The 18,694-nt window shown below is 40.0% G+C and overlaps 1 protein-coding gene across 3 annotated transcripts; it reads right to left on the bottom strand.

Moving 5' to 3' along the window:
• Positions 1-4,860: 4,860 nt before the first annotated feature.
• angel1 (angel homolog 1 (Drosophila)) lies at positions 4,861-17,552 on the bottom strand. 3 transcript variants are annotated; one of them, XM_051132612.1, is made up of 11 exons: positions 17,423-17,531; positions 15,317-16,084; positions 9,509-9,726; positions 9,362-9,431; positions 8,616-9,046; positions 8,395-8,521; positions 8,196-8,306; positions 6,570-6,600; positions 5,915-6,078; positions 5,383-5,543; positions 4,861-5,274 (listed from the first exon to the last, which is right to left on the bottom strand). In XM_051132612.1, exons 1-10 carry the CDS (start codon positions 17,484-17,486, stop codon positions 5,401-5,403), a joined length of 2,127 nt encoding a protein of 708 aa, XP_050988569.1. In that variant the 5' UTR covers positions 17,487-17,531; the 3' UTR covers positions 4,861-5,274; positions 5,383-5,400. The 3 variants fall into 3 exon arrangements, with proteins under 3 accessions (XP_050988569.1, XP_050988568.1, XP_050988567.1); XM_051132611.1 differs by having other exon boundaries at positions 4,861-5,046; XM_051132610.1 differs by having other exon boundaries at positions 4,861-5,543; positions 17,423-17,552.
• Positions 17,553-18,694: the final 1,142 nt, after the last annotated feature.

Here is an 18,694-nt window from a genome sequence, read left to right as displayed (position 1 = left end):
GTCAAGCCACTCTTGAACAACAGACAGCGTCAGAAGCGTCTCGTCTGGGCTAAAGACAAAAAGGACTGGACTGCTGCTGAGCGGTCCAAAGTTATGTTCTCTGATGAAAGTAAATTTTGCATTTCCTTTGGAAATCAGGGTCCCAGAGTCTGGAGGAAGAGAGGAGAGGCACAGAATCCACATTGCTTGAGGTCCAGTGTAAAGTTTCCACAGTCAGTGATGGTTTGGGGTGCCATGTCATCTGCTGGTGTTGGTCCACTGTGTTTTCTGAGGTCCAAGGTCAACGCAGCTGTATACCAGGACGTTTTAGAGCATTTCATGCTTCCTGCTGCTGACCAACTTCATGGAGATGCAGATTTCATTTTCCAACAGGACTTGGCACCTGCACACAGTGCCAAAGCTACCAGTACCTGATTTAAAGACCATGGTATCCCTGTTCTTAATTGGCCAGCAAACTCGCCTGACCTTAACCCCATAGAAAATCTATGGGGTATTGTGAAGAGGAACATGCGATATGCCAGACCCAACAATGCAGAAGAGCTGAAGGCCACTATCAGAGCAACCTGGGCTCTCATAACACCTGAGCAGTGCCACAGACTGATCGACTCCATGCCACGCCGCATTGCTGCAGTAATTCAGGCAAAAGGAGCCCCAACTAAGTATTGAGTGCTGTGATACATGCTCATACTTTTCATGTTAATACTTTTCAGTTGGCCAAGATTTCTAAAAACCCTTTCTTTGTATTGGTCTTAAGTAATACTCTAATTTTCTGAGATACTGAATTTGGGGGTTTCATTAGTTGTCAGTTATAATCATCAAAATTAAAAGAAATAAACACTTGAAATATATCAGTCTGTGTGGAATGAATGTACACATTATACAAGTTTCACTTCTTGAATGGAATTAGTGAAATCAATCAACTTTTTGAAGATATTCTAATTATATGACCAGCACCTGTATATGGAGAAAAATCCTGAAATGTTTTCCTCAAAAACCATAATTTCTTTACGACTGAAGACAGAAAGACATGACCATCTTGGATGATAAGGGGGTGAGTAAATTATCTTTAAATTGTTGTTCTGAAAGTGGATTTTTCCTTTTATAATTTTTTTCCTTTTTTGATGCCTTTTTTGGAAAAGGAGACAATGTCATTTAGCCTCTAGAGTGTTTGTATGTTAATATATGAATGTTTAGGCATTTGTATTGGGAAAACAAGACAAAAATACTTTAAAAAAATATAAATAAATAAAAAATAATAATAATGATAATCTTTTTGCGGTGTTGTCAATGATAATACAAGCAGTTCACCCCCCCTCAACACACTCTTTGCACTTAGCGACACTTACAGTATTAAACTTTTCTTCAGTAATCGGGTTTGACCAGTGATTAGAATCTGAACTCCAACAGAGCAAATATTTGGCTTTGAAAGTGCTTGCGTTTGACTCTCTAGTGAATGTGTCTGGTGTTCCTGATGGTTCAGTACTCATCATGATATTAAAATGACTTACTAGCGTATGAAAATGAATGATGTTGTAGATCAGTATACAGGGTTCAGTATTTATGAATGCAGCCTTTGCCCCGTTGGGTTTTTAGATCTCTTGAAAGACTGGATGCTCAATTACATATGTCCGAGTTTTTAGTCAACATGAAATTGACTATTCACTTTCTTAATTCATGTTCCTGCTCTTATCAGGAATGATTCATTAGTGCACAACATGCTACAGAAATAAATGTTTGTTTTCATAATCTTTCATCAACTTGCTGCTCCTTTTCCGTCAGTCCCTTTTATTGATCGTCCACCTGTCCTGCACTGATTTTGTGTATTGAACACGTCATAAGGTGTCGTGAGTATCATTTCATGTTGACTTGAGGAGTAGCGTGATGTAGACGCACTGTTTGGGCGACAGTCCGTTTCATTAGATGATGTTCTCTTACAGTAGACACTGAACAGTAAAATGCACACTAACACACTAAAGCCAAACGTGCTTGTTGTGCAACAAAGTGCGCTGGTGTGATTCAGATGTGTGCAGGAGACACTGACGCTGGTGCTGTTAAATGCTCTTCATCAGAACAGCATCCTGCCACTTGATTAACCAACTCTGTATGTGATTAACAGATGTTGTTTGTTAATTTTTCACTTTGACATCCCAGCACTGAATGTCATTCATTCACTAGCTCTTTTCTGACACTTGAAACTCAAATGTACAATAAATTGCCTATACTTTTTTTGTCAATGATGTTGCTGTTGTGTGTTGTTTTACTCATGATACTCCAACATACAAAATATTATATACTATAAAAATTTTACAAAAAAGTAAATGACAAAAAATTACAGTAGCAAAACTAATGAAAAGTAAGAACATCTCATGTGTTTAGTTGCTGATGTCAAAGCTCACACAGATGAAGATAGTGGATTGACATGAGCGTCTTACCTCAGACCCTCATTAAATCAGCTGTAACAGTCCGACCTTCATTGTTTGGATGCCGGAGCAGGGATGCAAGTTAGACAAGAATATCTCCGATTGAGCGATTGAGGTGTTGTGTTGCTGGATGTAATAATGAATGTAGTGGTCGTCATTCACTCCCGACATCTGAGCCGCTGAAGATGCAGTGGATTACGTTTGTTTGTGAAGGGAATGAACCTCCCGATCTACATATATCCATCTGTGTTCACACAAATCATTCGTGATCCAGCTTCACTTACAGCAGAAGTGAGTATAAGCGTTTTTTATCAATCTCTGCAATCACCTTTCCTAATAACATGCTAGTTAGCAAGTTTCGTGGCTAAACGTGCTAAATGCGGCTAAAGTAAAAAATCTCTCAGAGCACAGCTCACCCAGAGAGGGGGCGGGGCGAGCAGAGCTCATTTGCATTTAAAGGAACAATCCATCAGAATGGGATGATTTTTGCAGAGCTGATTTTGACAAGGTATAAAGGGTACTGTTTTACACAACCATTGAGAATTTTTAACCAAAGTATATTGAAGACTTTTCATTAAGACCCTAAAGAATCATATCAACTTGTGGAAAATGGGCATCTGATGACCCCTTTAAAAATATAGGTGTTGATTCTTAGTTCATGTCAGTTCAGGTTCATTAAATAATATTAAGAGATACAACTTTTGATTTTAATACATTTAAAATACTTTAAAATATATTTAAGAGTAGTTGTCATGTAGTTAACTAATGTTAACAAATAGAACCTTATGGTACAGTTTCACCAATAATTAAGTTCTTGAATTTCAGTGTTTCCCATTCGTTAACTAGACTGTGGCGGCCCGCCAGTCTAATTTGTCCCGCCACAGTTTCAAAATGAACCGAAAATTTTTGTACACTTCTTGAAATAAAGATTTCTAACTCTGTGTTTTGCACTATTGATTCGGCAAATCATCTGTCACTCAGTCAGTAAGACCCCCGACCCCATTCCTGCTTCAGCTGTCGCGCTTTACCTATGCGCTTTATACATACGCAGGCGCGCGCGCGAACTGGAAACACGAACTTGGCTGCATTGAGTTATTTTGAGGACACATCATTTGAGGTAAGTAACTTTAACTAATGTTACAATATCCACTATAGTACATGATTTTTATCTAACAGTGTATGACAGGAAACAGATAACGTTAGTTAACGAAGTTAGCTGTCAGTTTTGTTGCTTATGTCGATCTCCAAACCCGTTGTTGGGGTTGGCGATATACCTCTAACGTTAGACACAATAAACCGGTATAAATATGACAACCAGTATTTTTTGTATTATCGTTTACGATTGCGGTCTGACAGGCGGTTGTTTTTTGTGCACAGACACGCAAAGTGCGCAAATATTTTTTCCGCCGTTTTTTGCCCTTAGATGGACAAATACACACGAAGTTATGTAAATGTGCTAGTTTTAGCGAGTTTTCACATAAACTTAATCGTTCGTGTAAGTGAATGTAAACAGTTGGTAAAGAACTCGGGTATGTCAATACATTATTGGATCCATTATTATTGGATTTTATATGTTAAAGTGACAGCAGTCAAATTTTCCTGCTGTTGTCTATCTGTGCTGTTAATGCTAATCAAATAACAAAATAAAGTAACATCACTCATTGCTCTTGACTGAATAACATTTTTAGCCTTTACAAGAATGCATACCATGAAGACTATGTTTAGTTGTACATTTGATTATTCCATTTCTGTAGTTTTTCCAGTAAAATAACTATTAATTATTATTATAACTATTACATTCTATTACATCCATTACAAAAGGGCAATAGAACTATTTTTCTCCAAGCCCAGGAAAATAAGATGTTCAGATTCAGGGTGCCAAGTTTGCCAGTAGGCCAATCAGTAATCAGTCTTCCACCAAATATTTTAAAAATAAATCAATTCAAAGATAATCAATTTTGCTGCTTCTTTTTTGTTAGATGATGGATGTCTTTCATGTTATGACCATTTACGCAACTACCATGTGTTGTGTATGTGACTTTTGTGCTCTACTATCACCATTCATATCTATGCAACCAATAATTAAATTACTACTGGAGGACAAAATTGTTTACATAACCACAAAATTCTTTCATAGATCTAGTCACTTAATTTGCTCTCAAAATGCCCCAGATTTATGCATTTAACTTTAAAATGTGCAAAATTTTCTTCCGGGGGGGCATGCCCCCGGACGCCCCTAGAGGCCCGGAGGTCCACCCGCCACAGTCTCACTAAATCCTGAGGGAAACACTGAATTTTATTATAATATTTTTAGCTCCAGCATTTTGGGGGAATTTCAATGAATTTTGGCAGTGTTTTTGCTCCAGCCGAAGGAGATAAACATGATTTGTGCAGTGAATGACTTTGACCTTCTCCAAACGTCATTTCACGGAGACTGAAGAAAAAGCAATTGTTTTCTTTATTTTCATAATGTACTGTAACGTTTTTTTAAATAGAATGACCACAAAATATCAAGCACACATGATGCGAATGATCACGAGCGTGTATCTGATTCTGACCTTCAATAACAGCATCATGTGACTGTGGAGACACTGGCTGCCATCTTCATTATCTTCTGCTTTTCTTCCTTTTGTGTGTTCAATTAGCAAAAACAACAGCAGCGCATGTAGTTATTTATTTTTCTCTGTTCAAATTATAAACTCAAAACCAAAAGAAAAGAATAGGAAACTCTATCATAAATGCATGCGATTGCATTCTGATTAAATTATCAGGAACATGTCAACCGTAAACGGCGCATCGTATTTCCTCGCATCAAACATCACGCTGGAGAATATTTCACATGCAAACACCCGTTCTGTTACAGAATAGAAAACTAAATACTCATCTGACCAAAAATATACATATTTTTCTTTTACAATCTAATTATAAGGCCATGAAAATGATAAAGTCAAGCCATCCTTACATTAGTCAAATGTTAGGGTCAGACAGGAGGAAGCTGAAGCTTGACGATCAGACTGAGATGATCAGAGGGAAACGTTTCGTTAGGAAGTCCTCGCAGAGACCACAGATCAGCCTCCGACAGCAGAGACAAGCGACCCAGCAGCTTCAAACCGCCAGAGCTCCCTACGGACACAACACAGCAGGACATTACTCAACCTTCAGACTAAATATATACTTTCTAAATATCATATTTGATCCATCAGGCTTTTATGGAGGAATTTGGAGGAAAAAAACAGATCAGTTTCAATCGGAGGAAAAATATGCCAATTGGTGTCAATGCTGATATTGAAAATTCTACTTCTAATGTAAATCAATGAGAAATTTCGAACAGTACAGCACAGGGGGTTGGCCATTTTTAGTTTTTCTGGTAAACCACTGTGCCAAGATGAGACAGACCAAAATTGGCATTTTAAGGCACCCTGCAGATATTCTCTGCATTTAATCTGATGTGAGAGAACAGCTGATCTAGATACACAGGCAGCCCAGCGCCTCACCTTCAGCTGCGGCGGAGCCTGTCCCGCGGGTGGAGTAGAAGATGTGGTCGACCATCGCTCCTCCCTCTGAGTTCAGAGTGCTGACCACAGCCGCGTGCGTGTCGGGCTGGACGGGACTGTACGCTGATGTCAGGTTCAGCGTGTGACGTAACGTGTGTCCGAACCTGCCAAACACCAGCAAATTTCACATAAGAAACCACACGTGACTGACTCTTCAGAACCGCGGCTGCAGGACACTCAGTCACACTGCAGTTTCTACAAATATTTACAAACATTTATCACAGTGAGGATTTCTGAGCTTTGACGCAAATGAACCGAATATAGAAACTACTTGAAGTATTTAAAATAGTAAAAAGCAAACCTACAAAACCATTTACTTCGAATGTAAATGAGTAACTGCTTCAAAAATGATAGTACAAAACAAATTTCCATACTAGAGACTATGGATTAGATGTATAAAAATTAATATAGATTATAATTTATGTCAAAATATTCACATCAAAACACAATCAACTCCATCACATCATTCACTATGCTTCAAGGGAAAAGGAAGTTCCCTGTTTGATGGACCAGGATTATGGTAAGTGTAGTTCTTCAATGATTAGCAAGACTTTTTTGTGTATGTTAAACCTGAACACCAACTACTGTAACTCACCTTGCACTGAACATTTCCATGTCTTCTGGATCTATAAAAAAAGAGAGTATGTTTCATTAATATATTTCAGGAAGCACATGTAACATAAGCAGAGGTCTGTGTGAGATTCAGCCATTTGCAAGATCTCAATTTGTAAAATAATATTCACACTAAAGGCTTAGCAACTAATAGTTTGTTGCTAACTCAGTACTTGTTCCACCATTATTTTATCATAAAATGACATACTAGGGGCCAGATTTACTAACAGCTTGCACCAGCGCAAGCCGTCTTTTGGCATTATGCAAAAGCGCTCATCAAATTACAGGTATTTGCACCATCATTAAACACCCAAAAAAAGCATGTCTTAAAGCAGGTAGTAATTTGCGCTGCTCTTGGTAGATTGCGCTGGTCCTTTCGGAAATGAGATGTTGCATCTGTCTTCTTTAATGTGTGCACTGTAAGTAAATCACATGCAGATTTTTCTCCTCCCATTGGCGCTTTTATGGAATTGTGCTCTAACACTAATTTCCCCGGTTTAGTAAATTTGACACGTAAATAATATTTTTATAAAGCTATTTGAAATTAGGAGCAATAAATACATACTGAGCAACATAAGCAATGACTTTTATTTATTATGACTGATTTTATTTCACAATGCACACAGGTGTGTTTGAATTTGTGAGTGAATATCACCATATTGGTCTCAAAGATTTAAGTCTGTCAGGTAAAACACAAGCTGATGTAATTCAGTCAATCTGCTGATTGATCCCAGCCATTACTCCCGCTCAGAGATTTATATCTAATTTACTGTAATTACGCAAGTCATGTTTTTTTATCATCTGAATTGCGTTGCAACTTATATTCCAATGTGACTTATATGATGCAATTACAGTCAAGCACTCAAAACATATGCAAAGTGCACACATTTGAATTTGTGCTGAATGACAGAGATACATGAGCACACGTTCTTTTGTAAAGCGCATTTCACACATAACAGCACTTTCACTTCAAATATATTTGTTTAGGTTTGGTGTTTCTAATAAATCTAGTTTACAATGAATACCACTATAATTTAATTTTGTTTGCTTTATAGTTTTCATTCACATGTTTATAGTGTTCATAACGTTTGTAAATGTTCTGTTTTATTTACTGGTATAATTTCTCAATGTAATAATAAAATGTGACTTATACACTGATATGACTCTCTCAGCAATGTCATTTTGACCTACCAGTTGCATAATAAGCCAAATAAGCCCGTATGTTAAGACTGTGTCTTAAGAACCAGTGTAACCAACTAACAGTTAACCAAGGATTAATGAGTCTTATTTTTCTAAATTAAATTAGGCTAATCTACATTTTTATATAACTAATTTATGTTATGACCAGTCTTACAGAAAAAAAATTAGATGACTAACTTGTAAGACTAGTCTAAGCATTTATGTAACCAGCCACCAGTGTGACCCGTTAAGTGACAAGAATTATTTTTTTGGAAAACACAGCTTACACAGATTAAGTTTCAACTAAGGTTAATCATGCAATACTCAAATAGTTAACAGTGCGTAAACTGTAAATTTAAAATAAAACTAGGTTTAGCATCAAAAGTTTGCACAGCTGGTGCACCAGACATGAGGAGAGTAAATTTATCACCTGGTGTTCTGTCAGTGACTCCTGGTATGAGCTCCAGATCAGCGGGCCGCACAAGCGCCGCAGGACAGTATTGCAGCTGACACAGAAACTCAGCGCTGTACTGACGATTGTCTACGGCAAACACACAATTACGAGCAAAATTAAACACATGCATGCTGGGAATCCAAAGCGATGAGTAAAATGTTGAGCTGGCGCTGACCTGAAGCTGCAGCCTGTGTGTTAGTCCTGTACTGACAGCCGTCACTGATGCCGAGGCTGCTGGGCCACAAAGGGGCGAAAAGCCTTGTGTGATGGACTTTATACGACAAATCCTCCTGACCTGAAACCTGCAAGAGGAACACAATCCAAATACAACACCAAGACTGGAAAAACCAAAATGTGGGACCGGTGCCCTGCTGTCATACAAGACGGGTCACTCACCATCCAGGCAGGTAACCCGTGGAAGTAGAGCTGTCCGGTGGTGATGAAATTCCACAGAGGGCTGTTGGGTAAAGCGTTAAAGTCCCCACATAAAACCACCTCACAGCGTCTTCCTTCACTCCTGCATTTCTTGATCATAACATCGATCTCTGCGAACACAATGGCCAGCTGGGCGAGTTTCACGTCTCCTCTCCTGGGGTTGAACAGCAGGTGTGTGTTGGCTACACATATGGGGCTGAACGCTTCACTCTGCCCTGCCGTTGGCTGGAGGAGTAGCACAATGCCCACGTTGTCACGATCCAGCAGCTCACAGTCCGATCGGCAAAACTCCAGCAGGTTGACGGAAAGCTGGGTAAAGCGGTTGCTGTGATAACACACCGCACAGCCGTCTGTTTTAGTGCCTGTGCGCCGTTTGTAGATGCAGGTGTAACCTGATTAAAAAAAGTTTAATTGTTTTAAAACAGGAAACAAGATCTGAACATGCAAATTCACAATTTGCCATGAGTCTGACTGATTTCAACATATAAACGAAGCTCTCAAATCTCATTTCCAGTCATGTACATTAAAACTTGCATTTGAATTTGATGACTTAATTTTGCAAATGACTCAGTCCTATTTAAATGACAATATTCTGGAAAACAGGCTCTTCAAACTAAATTAAGATGATGTCTGAACTGTTGGACCCCTTTCATACTGCATTTAGAAGCTATATAAATCAGGCAGCTGTTTCATGATCAGTTCCTCACCCATGTCAGTCAGGACAGGATAGATCTGCTCTAGGAAGTGATTTTCTTGAACTTCCTGTAGACAAATAATCTGAACAAAAGAGGAAATAATGATATTAGAACCAACAGCAGTTATAATTCCAGGTTTTGGGTTGTGTGTCCCCTTACATCAGGTTCCCAGATCTGCAGCTCCTTCAGGATGGTCCAGAGCCGCTGGTCCCACACTAACACTTCCTCCGGACAGTGTGTGTACAGCTGTGGATTCGCTTCTAGCAGATCCTGAGCCAAGATGTTGTAAGACATGATGGTGAAGTCAAACACATCAGCTGTGTCTGCACAGGGGCCAGTGTGGGTTTCACTAAGGTCCTCCCACACCCGCCACATCACTTTGACATAGAAAAAAAATGACTTTAATGGAAGACTGGGCAGTCAAAACAATTATATAACATCTGATGTCTATGTTTAACTTACATTTCCAGTCAGACATTTGCAAACATCTCATCTTTGAATACAGTAAAAACACTAATATTATAAAATGTTATTACAATTTAAAATAACTGTTGCCTGTTGCCTTTCTGCTCACTTCAATGTTGTGTAGAATGACAGACAATAGGGGTCGCTCTTGGGAGCCTCAAACACCTCTGATGTATTCAGAAAAGGCCAATGAAAGTTGGCGAGTGGAATTTCTAGAGTGCTCTACTCATTCAGCTTTGTTCGTTTGCAGAAAGAGAAGCGAATTCCATTCACCTCTCTCCACTGCTGGTCCAGAGCACATGTATTTTTCTGAGTATTTTTCCGGCATTTGTAATGAGGAACTTCAACATCCACCAATACCAAGCTCCCCACACATCCTCGGCCCTATACCCCAAATTACAACCGCAGAGGTGAAACTAGCCGTGGAGAAGATGAAAAGCAGTATGGAGACTGGCCCTGACGATACACCAGCTGAGGACTGGAAGATCCTTGGTGATCGTGGAGCATCATTCCTTGCCAACTTCTTTGACCGCATCGTAGCAAAAAACAAGCCTCCTCACGTCTGGACAACTTGTACAACTGTCTGGAAAGGCAAGGGGGATGTCAGCGAGTGCGCAAACTACCAGTCAATATGATTACTGTGCCACACAATGAAGAGCAGTATGTAAATTGGGTTCAATTATTATAATCGCAACACCACAAGTGTGGTCCAACGCCTAGCCGGAATTTTACCACCCTTTGACATCACTGTCGGCGTAGAATAAGGGTCAGCTCTTCCACCCCTGCTGTTCATCCTCTGCATGGATACGGTGAGGGCCGATATCCAAAGACCACACTCCTCTATGCTGATGATGTTGCTCTAGCGGATTGAAGTGGAAAGGATCTTGAGGATCAAGTACAGAAATGGTATGACCGGCTAAGTGAAAACGGGATCACAATCAATATTGCAAAGACGGAGTACCTCGAATGTGGCCCTCAAACCGATGGCACTATATGTATAAGTGGTCAAGAATTGAAGAAGACTGCCCATTTTAAATACCTCAGGTCCTTGGTCACCTTGGACGGAGACACCATCTTCGATGTCCGAGCAAGAATTTACACAGCATGAATGAAGTGGAGACAGGTCACCAGGGTCCTATGCAATAACTCTCCATGACCACATAATGAACAATGATATCAGGCAAAGACTGAGTAGCTCCAATCACAGAGAAGTTGAGAGAGGCTTGTCTCAGGTGGTATGGCCATGTCATTCATAGTGATAGGGACTCTGTGACAAGAACAACTTTTCTCCTCAACCCAAGAGGCCATCGACCACGAGGAAGATTAAAGAAACAGTGGGTGGACAGTGTCAAGGAGCGAACTTAACCCCGGAGGATGTCATAAACCAAGCTAAGTGGAGAAGATGAAGCCAAGTAGCGGACCCTGTGTGAAACACGGGACACCTGCCAGGAAAGAAAAGGAAAAAGAAGTAGAAGAAGCTACACAGTGGATCGCATCTTTTTAAAGAAGCCATTCTGTCTGTGGTCCTTCTGTATGTGTTTGATTTCTCTCTCCCTCGGATTCCACAATCGCTGTCTTCAAGGCAAGTCTTACTCCACCTCTCCTTCGGGTTGTCCCTGTCCCCTCACATCTTTACTTAAGTCACAGAGACTACCCTTGCACCGTTAGGGAAAATGGGTATTCACATCCTGAACTACCTCGACAACTGGCTAATCCTATCTCACTCTCGAGAGTCATTATGCACTCACAGGGACCTGGTTCTTCAGCATCTAGTCTGACTGGGACTTCGAGTCAACCAGGAAAACAGCAAGCCCTTCCCTATGCAAAGCATCTCTTTTCTTGGTGTGAAGTTGGACTCTGTAACCACAACAGCATATCTTTCAGAAGATCGTGAGATGGGCATGGCACTGTGACACACATCACATGACAATTAAGCTTGATTCGTTGCCTTAGACAGGGCCCTGACTGCACTGGCACAACGACTGACTTTGTTGTTGGCTATATTGCTAGCCCTGAGGAGGTTTCAGCCAATGATCCAGGGCAAGCACGGGTTGATCCTGATTGACAACACAGCGACAGTGGCATATTTAAATTACCAAAGCAGTGTCTGCTCATCACATGTCCACAACTCACCTGCCATCCTCTGGAGTCAGCAGAGACTTAAGTCACAACAAGCCAATCACATCCCAGGCAACCTTAAACACTATTTCATGACAGGTTACACTATGTGAAGAATGGAGACTCCATCCCCAGGTGGCCCAGCTAATCTGGATTTGATTTAGAAAAGCACAGGTAGAACAGTTTGCTTTCCAGGAATCCTTCCTTGACCACTGTGGAATTCCCTGACCGACGCCCCCCTCAGCATGGATGCAGTGGCCCTCAGCTGGCCCCAGGGACATTTCCCCTAGGAAGCCTCATCTCACACTGTGCAAGATCAGGGAGGAAGAACAAACTTTAATCATTGCACCATACTGGCCTAACCCGACTTAAGGTGCTTGAAGCTCACACTGATAACGGAAGCCCCTACCTGGCAAAGAAACCTTCATCTCAGGAGCAAGGGCACAATCTGGTAACCATGGGCACCAAACAACAACACTGTGGGTGGTAGGTCTCTAGGAAATGACAACCTTATCATTAGGTTCCTGAGAGGTGCTTGCAGGTTGAATCCTCAGAGACTGTGCCTCACTGATCTCTCCCTGGTCTTACAGGCCCTACAGAGAGATCCATTTAAGCCCTTACAATCAGGAAAGCTTAGTGCTCTCTCTGTGAAGACGGCTGTCCAGGTTGAGCTCACCCTTGTCACGAGGGTGGGGACCTACCAGCCCTCGCCATTAGCAAGATGTGCCTGGAGTTCAAATTGTGAATGGTGCCTCATTAGCAGACACCTGTAAAGCTGCAGGCTAGACTACAGCCAATACCTGTGCAAGATTTTATAATCTCTGGGCAGAGCTAGTTTCATCACGACTCTTTGGGTACTGACAGGTAAAACTCCGACAACTGGTCAGAGGTGGTTAATGTGAACCTTTTCTTCCTAGAGAATTCCCCAGGTTTGATGAACCCAGGACATCTTTTATGGACATCCCCTAATGGCGATCTCATATTCTTCCACACTTTGGTTTCCCTGCTGGTAAAACCAGTGTCTTCACATGGACTAAGCCTCGCTTGCTCAATGGTCCCTGTGGCTAGTAGCCTCCACGTTATCAGGTGGAGCTCACCACGGGGACCCTTCCCTATATAATACTTCCCATTATGTGGCTCCATAGGATGTACTCTCCACATACTAACCTCCCCTTGTGTCTCCATAGTGTTCCTTTCTTGGTAGATAAGGAGAACACTTCCCCAACGTAAACAACAAGGTGTACTCAACCACAGAAGGATGGAATATTGCAAGATGATGTAGTTAGGGCCTAAGCACAAATGGTGCCAATACCCTATTGGAATTGCTCAGATTCTTCTTCTTCCTCTTCTTTGCATTTTTGAGGGCCTAAACATACTTGAAAACTTATAAATCTGCACACAGGCCGAAAGTGGTTAAATTTTACATTTGATAAAAATGATACATCTGAGGCGTTGTACTTAAACTCCTCCTTTGGTCAGTGTAATCTAAAGCCTTTTGTAACGCTGAATTGTAAAGATCTGAAGGGCGTGTCCATGGCGGCCTGACAAACTTTGATGTTTTGCCATGAAACAGGAAGTTGTTGTAATTCAGGCATACAATGTCCAATCTGCACCAAAATTCACATGTTCCTGTCCTGAACACATTTAATGACCATATTTGGTTATAGCCATAGTGCCACCTGCTGGCAACAGGAACTGGCATGTTTTACACTGTGACAAACTCCTCCTAAAGATTTAATGACATCAACATTACATTTGTTTGTTGGTGCCAATAGCCTTGTGGTTGGTGCACCGACATACAACGCCATTACGCTGTGGGCATCCCAAGTTCGAATCCTGGCTCATGGACCTTTCACGATCCCACCCCCTTCTCTCTCTCCCACTTCGCTTCCTGCTGTCCACCTACACTGTCCTATCTAATAAAAGGCACTAAAAAAATAAACATAAAAAAAACATTATATTTGTTCAGTCTAAACCTTTACAATGTTAAATTGCGAAGATTTTCGTTAAAGGGTGTGTCCATGGCAGCCTGACAAAGTTCGATGTTTCACCATGGAATAGGAAGTTGTTGTAACTCAGCCATACAATGTCCGATTTCCCTCAAACTTCACAAGTTTGATAAGAGTCCTGGTCTGAACACTGAAGGCCAATATTCCGTTCATCATAATCACAGCACCACCTGCTGGCCACAGGAAATGTCTTGTTTTACACAACAACTAAATCATGCAATGTCCAATCTGCACTAGACTTCACATGTTTGGTAAGAGTCCTGGCCTGAACACATTTAATGGCCAATATTCAGTTATAATCATAACGTCACCTGTTGGCAACAGGATAAGTCATGTTTTACACTAACTCAAACATACCATGTTCAGTGTGCACCAAACTTCATGTTTGATCAAAGCCCTGGTTTGAAGACGTATAGTCATAGCGCCACCAGCTGGCAGCAGGATTTTTGGCACATATAAATGATTTTGACATATTCCTTCTATATTTACCACTTTAAATGCATATTACACCCGACTGGGTGACGGCAAGGCCGGGTGCGAGGGCCCTTTCAAGGCTGCTTGCAGCTTTAATTGCACTTGCTTTTTGACACATAAGAGCCTGCAAGCATCTGCACTGCCAAGACTCGTAACAGTTCAGCTAGTTACGACATTAAGTGTAGGGACCCCTAGCATCTCCTATTCAATACAACGTTGAAGTGAGCAACAGAAAAGAATTGTTTGATTACTATTGTAACTTCTGTTTCTGTAACCTGTTTTTTTTTTTTTTTTGTTTTGGGGTTTTTTAAAGCACCAGGTGGATTTTTATCATTATAGGGTGGTTGTGTATACACACTGCCAACACACATTTGTGTTCAAACAACACGTAAAAGTGAATTTTGCATCCGATGTTAAAGTTAAAGTTTTTTGAGAGGCGATTTTGGATTTCTCTTTTTATCACTCCATAAATCAGAAAAAAAAAAAAACTATCAACAGTCATTATGTTTTTTTAGAAATAAAATATAATATAAATCAGTGTGAATGAAATATGTAAATACAAACCCCTCTATAAAACCCATCAAAATGAAACTCTAAAGTTTGGTGTATGTAAATGCTGCTGAAATGAATGGAAAAACTCACTGCCTTTAAAGATTTCAATTGGAATTGACATCTACAGACACAAATAGACAAAATCCAATAAAATAAACATGTAAATGTGTATTTTGGTTGTAAATAGATCCTTCTAAATATTACACATTGCACCTTTAAATAAAGACAATTTATATTTACAAAAAATAATTTCAGTAACTGAAGCAAAAACCTTTAGATCAAAAGGTCCAAACTTTTGTCTGGCGTTTGTGCAGTGTATATTTTTGCAAGGTAAATCCAGGATTCCCACCTTCAATGCTGTCACTGTCCTGAAGCGCAGGATAGTAGCTAACGTCAGGAAACTGCACATAAGGGCAATAACTCATCTTTGACAGCCCGAGGCCTACGGGAAAATGCCAGCCGACGCCAGGCTCCGCTGATGTCTGAACCTGCTGAGAGTCTGCAAGCAAAGCCGCCAAATCAAACACTGGGCTGCCGGGGGCTTCATTCCCAGCATCAGAATCAAACCCCAGGAAGATGTCAGCGCTGAGATGAGCGAGTCCATCTGATACGGATGAATCTCTCTCACGGTCATCATACACAACTGTTTCAGCACATGCATCAAGCTGGCTGAATGCAGAGAGCATATTATCAATGTCTGAGTGAATAGGAAACTCAATGTGGGGAAACGCAGACTCATTCATCACAGGATCTTCCTCATTTGTTACTTCTAAACACTTGAGCGCTGATTCTGAGAGGTTTACATCACTGACAGCATGTTTGTAGTCAAAAGCTTCCATCTGATTGACGTAACCCAGTGATTTGTGTACATCTTCATGCATCTCGTTCACGTTCGGCTCCTCTGAGGTCTTTTTTAGCTCACAAACGTCCAGTAGATCTACCAGTGCTCCGTGAGGACTCTCAGTTTCTGTGTGATCCGGATCGAGAGCAGCGGCTGCGTTTCCCGTGCTGTTCCACTGCAGTAACAGGCCCGTCTGCTGCTGTCCAGAAAGAGCACCTCCACCATCCCAAACCTCTTTGCCATTAACGTACACAGACGGCGCCTCGCGCCACAATTCTGTGAAGAGAGAAGATATGAAAGTAACAAATCTATTTGAAAACATACACATTTTCTGAAGCTACTGGTACTGAAAAATTACAGGTACCACAAATTAAAGAAGTGCCAAGGGCATGTTAAAACGTTGGCTCCATCCCCACTGCACTTCTGACACAATCACAAACAAAATCCATACGAATGCATGCAATTTCCACGTTTCTAAAATGTGATAAGTTCACGTGAGTTGCTCAACCAAAATATGTGGCGATATCACAGTATATGGGCCAATTGTCACATGGGGAAGTTGTCATAATCAAAGGTTTTCAATCAAAAGTCATATTGCACAAATGTTTGTTTTTCCCTAGCAGTGTTTTGTAGGTTGGTTTCAAACACTTTGATTTTCAAAACAGTCATAAATTAAGTTAGGGCTGAGGGAAAAAAAAAAAAATTCTAACTGCAATTCCATTATTTATAACTTTTATTTTGACAGAAAACCACAGGGAGCCCTTAAAGCTTCTCTCTCTCGCTCTCTCTTCTCTGGATAAGCACTAGTCATTAAAGGTTTGTGAAGATGGTTGGTGCATGTTTTGTTCTGATGGATGTTAAAGCGACTCAAACTCACAGCAGATTCTGATGGAGTTTGTTTTGAAATGTCATATGTTTTTCAATTATTTCGCAATTTCTTTAATACAATTTATTTGGCCAGAACAATGATTTGATACATTTGTATGTCTTCTTTCACACTTTTGCTCTTTCTCAATTTATTCACTTTTTATGCTTGCATTTTGTTGGAGAGCATAACTTCTCCATAGCTTTACACGGTGTTGAAATGCATATATGTTAAAATGAAATGTAAAATAAAGCAGTTTTGTTGTTGTTTTAATTTTGTTATTTTTTAACTGTACCAGTGGGAATATTTCATTAGTTTTTGTTGTTGTCAAGAAGATAATATATGGTTTCTGTCAATACAGAAAATTCGAAAATAAACTGACAACTAGCCCCGGTCTACTAACGTTATCCCTACACCAAAGTACCACGGTATTCCAATCTAATACCATCACTGCACCAGATGGGAAACAAGGGAAATGAACTGATTTTCTGGTTTGTCAGCATTATTGGATGAGGCCTGCAGAACTGACCGGTGACGATTACAACTCATCTTACTCCACACCGATAATCCGCCACACTTCAGCAGAATTACAGCAGACTGAGCGCAAACTCGGGCGTGCGGAGGGTCAGAGAGTCTCAGAGCAGCTGCTGCTGCGCTTTATTTGGGCTCAGACTCAGACACACACGTGCTCGAGCTGCACCGCCACATCAACAGCCGACTAATGCAGCCAAACGCCGTGAACTTCTTACCTGAAACTCTACTGATGAGCCTCGAGAGCGGATACAGCACGTAAAACATCACACTCACGATCATGATCACCGGCAGACTGCGAAACAACTTTATTCACAACACTGAACGCGAGGGCGTTAACAACATGACGACACACGCAGCGGCTTGACGTCACGCCCAACTGTCATCTGATCATTATAATTGTTTTAAAAAATCATATGGAATAACAAGGATGTGTTATGTAAAAACAAATCTTTATTCTGCCATACTTGGTTCAGTGAAAGTATTCTTTCAGTAAGACAGTTAGTTAGTTCTCATGGGTATTTGTTTTCATATACTGAATTTCTTCAATAATTCCAATTACCAGTTAAACCAAGAGAATTTGCTGTTGTTCTTGACGCAGTTCCAAAGAGTGTGATGATACTTTCAAAAAACGGTATTTCAGAAGGAGTCAGCATAGTTCATCCTTGTGTTCACTGAAGGATGTTTTAAAACAACAGTGTAGTAATAAGATGATAAGGAATGCTCTGTGTTTTGTGTCTTTACCTGCAGCAAGAGTTTTTCTTCTTTATTTGGTAATATCTCTTGGGTTAAAACATGGTTTTGTATCAATAACAAAATTAAGGAAGTGTCTTACAAAATACTTAATAGAATTTATCCTGCTAAGCATGTTTTGGACCGATTTAAGCTTAAAATTTCATATACCTGTGATTTTTGTGGTCAAGAAAAAGAAACTATGTTGCATCTTTTTTTTTTTCATTGTATTTACACAAGATTTTTTTGGAAGGATGTGGAATTCTATATTAACAGAAATGGAATGTATAATAGAAATGTGTATGTCTGATGTGCTTATTTATACAGAAAATTAAAAATTAAATTGTAAAGAACAACATATTTTACATTTGCTTATTTTATTAGGAAAATACCAAATACATACGAAAAAGTGGGCTTAATGTGGACCGTTTTTTTTTCCTTTTTTAATGACTTTAAATTATATGTAAATCTCTTGGAACAAACAAAAATGCACTGAAGACGTGTACAATAATGGATTTTATGTAATTTTCTTTTTCTCTTTTCTTCTTTTTTCTCTGGCAGCTAATGTTAATTTGACATGAATATGTAATACCTCTTGTTCTGATGACATGCATATACATATATATATATATATATATATATATATATGTATGTATATGTGACCCTGGACCACAAAACCAGTCATAAGTGTCAATTTTTCAAAATTGAGCATTAAACATCATCTGAAAGCTGAATAAATAAGCTTTAATAAGCTTAAT

Source organism: Labeo rohita, chromosome 17 (genome assembly GCF_022985175.1).
Source record: "Labeo rohita strain BAU-BD-2019 chromosome 17, IGBB_LRoh.1.0, whole genome shotgun sequence".
Classification (NCBI taxonomy): domain Eukaryota; kingdom Metazoa; phylum Chordata; class Actinopteri; order Cypriniformes; family Cyprinidae; genus Labeo; species Labeo rohita.
Note: the sequence above shows the minus strand (reverse complement) of the source record. Positions and strands in the feature narration are given on the sequence as shown.